The 10,000-nt window shown below is 48.2% G+C and overlaps 1 protein-coding gene across 6 annotated transcripts in view; it reads left to right on the forward strand.

The window, feature by feature from the left end:
- Positions 1-10,000, forward strand: part of LOC311034269 (transcription factor COE1-like) — an 81,833-nt gene that overhangs the window by 69,018 nt on the left and 2,815 nt on the right. For 2 of the 6 annotated variants that reach the window (XM_084042109.1, XM_084042110.1), the window contains exons 12-16: positions 3,077-3,142; positions 3,858-4,011; positions 5,465-5,644; positions 7,922-8,119; positions 8,634-8,702. In XM_084042109.1, the coding sequence (XP_083898235.1) occupies positions 3,077-3,142; positions 3,858-4,011; positions 5,465-5,644; positions 7,922-8,119; positions 8,634-8,701 (666 nt within the window). In that variant the 3' untranslated portion in view covers position 8,702. Of the gene's footprint in view, positions 1-3,076; positions 3,143-3,857; positions 4,012-5,464; positions 5,645-7,689; positions 7,798-7,921; positions 8,120-8,633; positions 8,703-10,000 lie in introns of those variants that run through there. The other 4 variants (XM_084042112.1, XM_084042113.1, XM_084042111.1 and 1 more) reach the window with 3 other exon arrangements.

Below are 10,000 nucleotides of genomic sequence, written 5' to 3' on the forward strand. Positions count from 1 at the left end.
AGTACTTTGCCCCCCAACCCCCACCTCCACACAACCCTTTTTTATGTCGTCGTTGCTGTTTTGAAGTCAATATTTAATTGGAAACAAATTGATTTGGAATACAATCTAATTCATTCCAGAGCCTTTTTTCCCCTCTTTTCGTTAGGGGGGGGGTCTTAATGAAACCCTGCCGAACACACACATACGCACATACGCGCACATACACACACGCACGCGCACACACACACACACACACACACGCGCGCGCGCACACACGCACACAGGATATGTTCCAATGGCTGCACCACCTGGTGTGTCTCTACATGTTGCAGTAATGATCTGGGATCCAGGGTGTTCATACTGTGAGCTGTTAACCGTACAATCACAGTCACAGACTCCACAGTGTGTAGCTGCAGGTCTAAGGTACTGTACGTACGGTGGAGGGGTCTGGGAACAGATAATGAGTGAGCGCCCCGGCCAGACGTGGCCAGGCCTCGAGTCTGGATCAGGTTCCCCTTCCTGTTGACGTCTCGCCGGGGCCTGGACTCTTACGGGAAGAGACCCCGCGCCCAGGAAATGGTCTCCCCTTAACGGCGGCAGGGCCGGGGAGGCAACGCAGCGCTAACCACATTTATCTGTTTATCAGGACGACTCTGGAGCTGCACCTAATTACGTTTGGCCACCGCACAGATCCCTCTGCTAACGAGAGACGGATAGGTAGAGACAGGACACAGGACCATGAGGAAGAGAGATTAATAGACGGACAAACGATGGGGGGGAGAGAGAGAGAAAGAGAGAGGCCCCTGCCCTTGCAAGAGAGAAGTTTAGACATATACTATAAGTTTATACAGTAGCTGTAGAGAGGTATAGAGACATAGAGTAATTAGACTGAGAGACGGATATATGGAGAGATAGAGGGAGCTATGGAGAGATAGAGAAAGGGAGGTATGGAGAGAGACAGAGGGTATAGAGACATGGAGAGAGGTATAGAGAGATAGAGTTATGGAGAGAGAGAGAGAGAGAGAGAGAGAGAGAGAGAGAGAGAGAGGGGGGGTATGGAGAGAGAGAGAGAAGGGGAGGTATGCAGAGAGAGAGAGAGAAAGGGAGGTATGGAGAAAGAGAGAGAAATGCTGTGAAGAACATCTAGATGGGAGAGATGCAGGCAATCTTAAAAAGCTGGAAATGAAGTGATTGAACAGAGAACAGAGAGTGAGAGAGAGGAGGAGGAGAAGGAAGGAGCCAGGGAAAGGTTTGTCTCATCCACCATTCCGTTCAGCGGGGGAGCCGTCTGTGTCCTAATGCCATACTTCCCTCATTTCACCTCCTGCATCTCCTCCCTCCCTCCCTCCCTCGCTCCATCCTTCCATCCATCCATCCATCCATCTAGCTATCTCGCTATCCCTGGGAGGCATGGGGCGTCGAGGAAAAGCAGAGAGAGAGTGAGAGAGAGAGAGAGAGAGAGAGAGAGAGAGGGTGTGGGGAGGTGCAGAGCAGCGCATACATACTAAGGAACCACTTACCTTCCAGGGCCCTGCGTGTCTCTCAATCACCCCAAGCAGGCCTCCTCCACTCAGCCTGTGTGCCTCCACGCCTCCCCTCCCCTCCAGACAGCGCTGGTAATGGGAGGTTAACACAGAGGCAGAGCTCCCATTATTGAGTGAATTTAGCACCTTGGACAGCGCTCCACAATCTTTATTGCTTTGCTGACCCTCTCGTCATGTCCTGGGTGTGTGCCTTCGTTTTGAGCGCCTGCGTGTGTGTGTGTGTGTGTGTGTGTGTGTGTGTGTGTGTGTGTGTGTGTGTGTGTGTGTGTGTGTGTGTGTGTGTGTGTGTGTGTGTGTGTGTGTGTGTGTGTGTCTGATTGAAAGGCGGCGTGTCGTGGAACAGAGAGCACACATGCTCCGGGGCTTGTTCGCAGCGAGGGATACACTCGGGAGGGGTATAGTGCATAGCGTGTGCGAGCGCACAGCATGTGTGTGTGTGCGTGTGTGTGTGTGTGTGTGTGTGTGTGAGAGAGAGCGGGTGCACGAGAAGGAGAAAGAGAGAAGAGGGAGGGGGGCAGCAATTTTCTGGTTGTCGCGCCTCCAGCACATATCCTGGCCCCGGCACATTAACTTTTAAAAAGGGTTTGGTTGGGTTATTGGTGTCTACAACACACACACACACACACACACACACACACACACACACACACACACACACACACACACACACACACACACACACACACACACACACACACACACACACACACACACACACACACACACACACACACGTAACAACGCCCAAGTCACACACTCATACACTCAAGGAGATTGGAGGGAATAGAGATACAGCGAGAGAGGGGAGGTTAAGAGAGAGGAAATGAGTGCAGAGAGAGAGAGAGAGAGGGAGAGGGGGTGGGGGGACACAGATAGATAAATGTTTGATGTGGGAAATTCCACTCGGCGGTTGGGGTTCTTTTCCACCCACCACCCATCCCCGACCCCCCACACCTGGACAAATGATGTTCTGCATTTGTCACACAAAGTACACTGAGGTGTTATGGAGGCAGATGATGACAGGGGTTAATACAGGCCAGGACACAGGGTTCTTCTGAGTCACACATGAAGCCACGTCGCTGTCGCCAGGCGAGGTGTTGAGTTAAAGGAGATGGATGTCTGACGGAGTACAGTACATCAGTAGGTCCATGGGCTGGATGCTGACAGGAGGAGAGGAGAGGAGGAGGAGGAGGAGATGTAGTAGATGGTTGACTGATAGAGAGATACAGGCTCATGTTTTATTCACAGCTACGGCATCCCTCTCTTTCTCTCCTCTCTATCTCTCTCTCTCTCTCTCTGTGCTCTCCCGAATGACCGCCTGGCTACCAACCAAGTGCCGGGACAAGCCCATTTCTCTTCCTCTCTCCTTTTTCTCTCTATTTGCTCCTTTCTCCCTCTCTCTCTCTCTCACACACACTCTCTCTACTTTTTTGCATTCACGGCACAATGCAAGGGCTGAAATGTAATAAAGGTGACTGAACTCTTTGTGGCGTGTGGTGCTCAGTGATCTCATCCCCCCTTCACCCTCCACCCCCTGCTGTGTTTGATCGTAGGAGGTGATATTAAAGAGAGCAGCAGACCTGGTTGAGGCCTTGTACGGCATGCCGCACAACAACCAGGTAGGTCACGCACACACACACACACACACACACACACACACACACACACACACACACACACACACACACACACACACACACACACACACACACACACACACACACACACACACAGATAGACAAGTGGGTTCATGTTAAAAACCAAAACAGTTGTATCTTGCCTGGGAGAAAAGCGTTCGATGTTTGTGGTTTGGACATTGGCAGCATCAAAGGCTGTGTTTCGGCACCCTGCTGGGTCTTTAGAACAGACTGACAAACACACACATGGGAATGTGTAAGAGCTTTTATCTTCTTTAATGCCAAAAAACAGAGGGGAGGAGAAGTGGAATAAAACAAAAACTGGATATAAAGAGAGGAGAGGAGATCAGGAGAGAGGGGTGTACACTTACTCTGCTAGAGATGTAGACATACTCTGCTGGAGGTGTACACTCCTAGGGGTGTACATTCACTCTGCTAGGGGTGTACCTTCACTCTGCTTGGGGTTTACACTCACAGCATCGACAGCACACATTTTCCTGCTCAGCACATCTTATTGCACAATGCACACTACTACATTTTCTGCTTAACAGTGTTAACAAATTCAGGGATTCTATTCTATTGTGTGGTGTTATAGTCCTGTTCTTTTCTATTGTATGGCATTATAATTCTTTCTTGACTTTTTTCTGTTCCACTCTGCCACATCGTGTCTTGAGCTAATTATTCTCCTCCATGTCAGGAGATGATTCTGAAGAGGGCAGCGGACATCGCTGAGGCCCTGTACACGACAGTGCCACGCGGACACAACCAGCTGACTGGCCTGGGCAGTGGGCATGCTGGCATGATGTCCGTGAACTCCTTCCAGTCAGACGTCGGACAAACAGCCAACCAGGGTGAGCAAACTGAACAGGGAATGCTATGACTACAAGACACACACACACACACACACACACACACACACGCACACACACACACACACCCACACACACACACACACACACACACACACACACACACACACACACACACACACTGTGTGTGTGTGCGAGTCTGAGTCTGTTCATATCGGTGCATGACTTGTAGTCGGAGAGGAAAGCAAGAGAGAGGTAGATAATAGAGCAGCGAAACAGAAAGAGAGAAATTGTAGTTTTCATGTGGGACAGTTGGAGGGAGAGAAGGACTGAAGGAGTGATTTAAGATTATGGAAAAGGAGGACAGGAAGGAGGGGTGGCAGAGAAAGATGGAGGGCGTTGGAGGGGGTGAGAAGAGGAGAGAGTGAAGTGTGGAGAATAAAAGAGAGAGTGAGGCAAGGAGTGCAGGTTGTAGAAATACGAGCAGGTCCTGGGGGGGTGTATATTAGACTGGGGTCTGCCCCCCGTCTGACAGAGAGAGATGTGGGTGCAGTCGGCGGTGATTCATCACCTGTATCAGGGGGAAAGAGAGGAGAGTGGATGGACCAGCCTCCGGATACGTCTCAATACTTCCAACCAGCCCCCCCCCCCCCCCCCTCTTCCTCCCCTTCCTGCTCTCTTTGTTTGAACGTGCATCGATGCGTTTACATATGAAGAAACACAAGAGCCGTCGGGTCGTCCAATGCTTCCACCCCGTGTTTAAACCTCATTGAAGACGAGGAGGGGGGGGGGGGGGGGGGGGGGGTCGGGGGATGCTGATGCCTAATTGTAGAAGAGAAGGCCTGAGTCTTGTTGTAGTGAAACACGTCCCTCCTTAGTGCAGAGAGCAGGAATTCCTGATGTGTTCAATTCCAGCTGTTTCTTTTTTTTTCTTCTGGTGTCAGCGTTTGGGGCCAGAGATGTATATTTATAGTCTTCCTCCCATCTCTTCCTCCCTCTGTTCTGCCGCCCACTCCGATGAGCAGGGGAGAGAAAGGTCCCTGTCGGAAACACCCGGCCGTGTTCCTTATAAATTGCAGGAAAGCTGGCAGAGTCCTTTTAGTGTTAATTGCCTTATCAATATATCTCATTTTGGATGAGAGCCAGCGAGGTTAAAGGACTCTTGTTTCAGCCGTTTGATTGCGGGCCGTTTCCTCCCGCGCTTATATCATTCCCTCTACCTTCTGTCTATGTCTTTCTCATTCCCTCGTTACCCCGTCAAAAGAGCTTTCAAAGGGGGAAAAATTCTATCGGCTTATATTGACATTTCCGTTAGCCTGGAACAGGAGAGGAATTTGCAGTATTGCATGCAGGCATCGCTGTTTATTTCTTTTTCTTGTCATTTTCTATACCCCTTAACACCTATTTACTCTTTCCCTCTTGTCTGTCTGCCGTTCTCTCTCTCTCTCTCTCTCTCTCTCTCTCTCTCTCTCTCTCCCTCTTTCCCTGTCCTTAGGTTTCAGTAGGAGTACGAGCAGTGTGTCTCCTCATGGCTATGTCCCAAGCTCCACCCCCCAGCAGAGCACTTATAGCTCTGTCTCCACTAGCATGAATGGCTACGCTAACTCTGGCATGGCAACCCTGGGCAATTCGCCCAACTTCCTCAACGGATCCGCAGGCAACTCGCCCTATGCTAGTGAGTAAACACACTACTACACCCCATAGACGCTAGTAGACCCGAGGGGGAATACGCTAGCAACATCTTGTCCATATCGGATGGTCCGCATGCATCCTCTTCCTGCCTCGCCCTTTTCTGCTCGGATAAAAGGCTGTAAGGGGGGAAATAAAGGAAGGAAATAAAGATGGAGTAAGTGAATGTTTTCAAACAGAGAAGAGAGCGATGTTAAAAGGGCTGAGACAAAGAGAACAGGAGGTGCAAACGAGGATTGATGGACGGAGAGGACGTCTTCAGAGTTCAGCTGGCTCATCTGTTTCTTTAAGAACCGAGTCGAACGCAAATCCCCCCTTTATTGGTCTGGAGAGCAGATCACCTAGAGCCCTCCACCCCACCACGCACACACACACACACACACACACACACACACACACACACACACACACACACACACACACACACACACACACACACACACACACACACACACACACACACACACACACACACACACACACACACACACACACACACACACGCACACACGCGCACACACACGCACGCACGCACCCCCCCCCCCCACACACACACACACACACACACACACACACACACACACACACACACACACACACACACCCTCTACATTAAAGACCCTTGATTAAATCAATAAACTAATTGCTAGAGAAGCAATTCCATTTCGGCTCTTTGATTCCTGGGTGTTAACAAGTATTTTAACAGGCTCATCGGCCCCACGCAGACACTTTCAATCAATGGCCCCTCGGCCCGCCTTTGTAGGTCCAATTTTCATTAATTGATTAGTTAGACCCCCTTCATAAATGGATTATGACTTTATTGCGAGGATTTGTCGGGGAGAGCCATAAAAGCTAAGCGTCGGATAATAACAACAATAAAGGCAGAAGCAGATATCAGAGGGCAGGTGAAATACGGCCCGGCTGATTGTAAAATCACTGAGGGGTAAAATGCTCTTAGCGTATTAGTGGACAAAAGACAAACCCAGGGAGACTGGATGGATGGGATGATGTCAGAGGGAGACCGTCCATTGGGTTGTCCAGATAACCTCCCGCTCGCGTTTGGCTGTCCTCGTGTCGCACGACACACGGATCAGACAAACGGCAGTTTATCACTGAAATGCATTTACTTCAACTTCAGCCTATCGTCACATCACAAGTTCACCCCAAGTATAAAAGAGTGTGTGAAATTCCCTCAAATTGTTGTTAGGCTTACATAAGAATAAGAGTGGTGGCAAGAGTAAAACATAAATCCAAATATAAAATATACTTGAAGAGTGTGCAAATGAAATATTTGCTAATTTGCAGCAAATTTGCATAACATTTTACGGGAATGTATCTACAGTCATACATAAAGTATCTTTCACAGACTCATTTAAGATTTCTGTCATATTTCAGTTGAAGTGGACGTTTTAAGTGATGAAGCTTAAAGGACCATACCTGTGGTCTAGCATGTTTAGACCATATGACCAAGTATTACTGTCGACCATTTGGAAGCCATTGGAGTAATTAATTTCAGTAGGGTGTGTGACAACTTTATTGAGATAGGTACTCCAACACAGTGAATTGTATGTAGCTATATTATATTATATTTCATCAGCTAAGTTAACGATTCTTTTTAATGCATTTTTAAGCATTATGTTAATTTGTGATTAGGGTGATGTGGATACATGTTGCCTTGGAAACAAGCTGCAGGGGCAGCACCTGGCTGGCTTTGACCAAGAGATATTAATTACTTTGCATGATGAGTCATCAACATTCCACTGAAACAAAAGGGGAAAAATGTTGTTTTCAGTTTTATACTTACTTTTGAAAATAGATTATCATATATCTCTATAGAATATTAAATTAACTTATTAATAATAATTAAAGTATATATATGTATGTATATATATGTATGTATATATATATATATATATATATATATATATATATATATACACACACACACACATATGAGATAAATGTCACTATGATCTTCAAATCAGCTGAACTGAGTCCAAACGTCTGTCCCTTCTGTCCTCCACTGACCAGTCCCTTTCTGTTCCTCCCGTCTACCCCTCCTCTGCCCTCGACCCTCTCTCTAATGGCCTCTCTACATCCGTCTACATCTCTCCCCCCCTCCTCCCTTCCCCTCCCCTTCTACCGTCATCCTCTCCTTCTACCTCTCCTTTCTTTTTCATTCTTCCCTCATCCCCCGCTCCTCCTCCTCCTCCTCCTCCTCGTCGTCTCCTCTCGTCTCCTTTCCTTCTCTCTCTTCTCTCAGTTGTTCCTTCCAGTCCCACTATGGCCTCCTCCACCAGCCTGCCCTCCAACTGCAGCAGTTCCTCTGGCATCTTCTCCTTCTCCCCGGCCAACATGGTGTCCGCCGCCGTCAAACAGAAGAGCGCCTTCGCGCCTGTCGTCCGGCCCCAGAACTCTCCCCCGCCCACGTGTACCAGCGGCAACGGCAATGGACTGCAAGGTGAGCCAACCCCGCCGCTGCATTTTTTTTTTTGCCATTTCGCTCGATAATGAATTACAAACATCTGGAGCTTCTGTTTCCAACGTGTCGAATGAAACAGTTGTTCTCTTGAAGGCTCGATGCCAAAATGTATCAGCATGTTTTTTTGTTAGTTTTTTTTTGCTTGTGGCTGTAAATAAAAGAAAGAAATGAGGGGATTTTTTATTTTATTTTTTATTTTTTTGCTTATTCTTGGAGTGCCGCATTTCTCCGTCCTCCTTGGGAATAAATGTATACAAAGAAGAAAAATTGTCTGCAGTGAAAATGTAAAGTTGCAGTTTTTAAACTATAGCGTCTGTTGCACCCCTACAACCTCACACAAAAAAACACTAATCTTGCTCCTCCCACCCCACTCCTTATGATAACAATCCTCTGACTTTCTCTCCCGTTCCTCCCTCTCTCCCTCCTACCTCCTTTTCTCTCCTTCTCCCTCCTCCTTCGTCCCCTGTTTTTCCTTTCCTCTTCTCTTCTGTAGATCAGTCTTTCGTGGACTCTAGCAAGTACTCGTCCGCCAGCTCCCTGCAGGGCCTGGCATTCTCCTGAAGTATGTTCCCTCTCTTTCTTTCTCTCTCTTCTGTCATCCTGTCTTTTCTCTCACATCCTTCCATTCACGCTTCCATCGCTGCGTAGATCAGTCGAGGCCCTTCTCTCTTCCATCCTTTCTCTTCTCTTCTCTTCTCTTCTCTTCTCTTCTCTGTGTTTTTATTTGTCACTCTTGACCCGTCAGCAGAGAGCATGCTGTACCACATGTGTTTCATTTCCTGTTTTCACTTCCTACTTCCTGCCTGCGCACGCCAGCAGAGTCTGGTTTGGGAGGGAGGAGAGGGGGCGGGTGGGGGTGTGGGGAGGGGTGACTGAGGGTCACTCTGTTCTCCTCTCTGTTAGTCAGGGCAGGATGTTGTCTGGTGTTCAGATCCTGAGAGAAAGAGAGAGAGAGAGAGAGAGAGAGAGAGAGAGAGAGAGAGAGAGATGATGATGGATGAGAATCTTTATCTGAGACCCAAGCTAAGCACTTCCTCACTTCCTCTGCCCGCGTTGATGAGCGTTGACCACAGTGACCTGTAGGCCATTGACCACTATGCACTGATCATACTGACACACACACACACACACACACACACACACACACACACACACACACACACACACACACACACACACACACACACACACACACACACACACACACACACACACACACACACACACATAGATACTCACGCACACACACACACGCACACACACATGTGCACACGTGCACTGATACACACACACACCTAGATCTTTAATCCCAACAAGAGACACTTAGGAAATAGCCGGGGAATTAGTGGATTGGAGGGGGAGGGGAATCAATAGGGAGCCAATATGTTATATGAAAAATTCTTCCCCCATGATGGCCCCTGTGTAAAACGGAAGGCGGGGGGGAGGGGATTATGGGGGGGACGAGGAGGTGGGGTAGCAGGAGAAGAGGGGAGCGTTGACATAGGAGGTGTGCAGGGTGAGAACATGGACAGCTCTATCTGCCTGACGGAGTCTTTCCCAAACACTGGGTCGGGGACCCATTTTTGAGGCACGTACACCCTTTTATGGGTTGTGAGTATGGGTCGGTTTTATGCACTGAGGTCTCAAGTGTCCTCAACACTGCAACATTAATTAACAAAACCTACTGTTGTAGTGATGCAGTGATGAGTTAGAAATAATACATTTAAATACAAAATAGGTAACCCTGATTCCATTCCAGCTGTGTTTGCAGATCCGCCCCCTCACAGCCTTTGATTTCCTGCCTCATACTATTTAAATAAAGAAAAGAAAAAGAAAATAATTATAAATCAATCAATAAAT

Source organism: Gymnoscopelus microlampas, assembly GCF_963454915.1.
Source record: "Gymnoscopelus microlampas genome assembly, chromosome: 18".
In the NCBI taxonomy this organism is placed as follows: domain Eukaryota; kingdom Metazoa; phylum Chordata; class Actinopteri; order Myctophiformes; family Myctophidae; genus Gymnoscopelus; species Gymnoscopelus microlampas.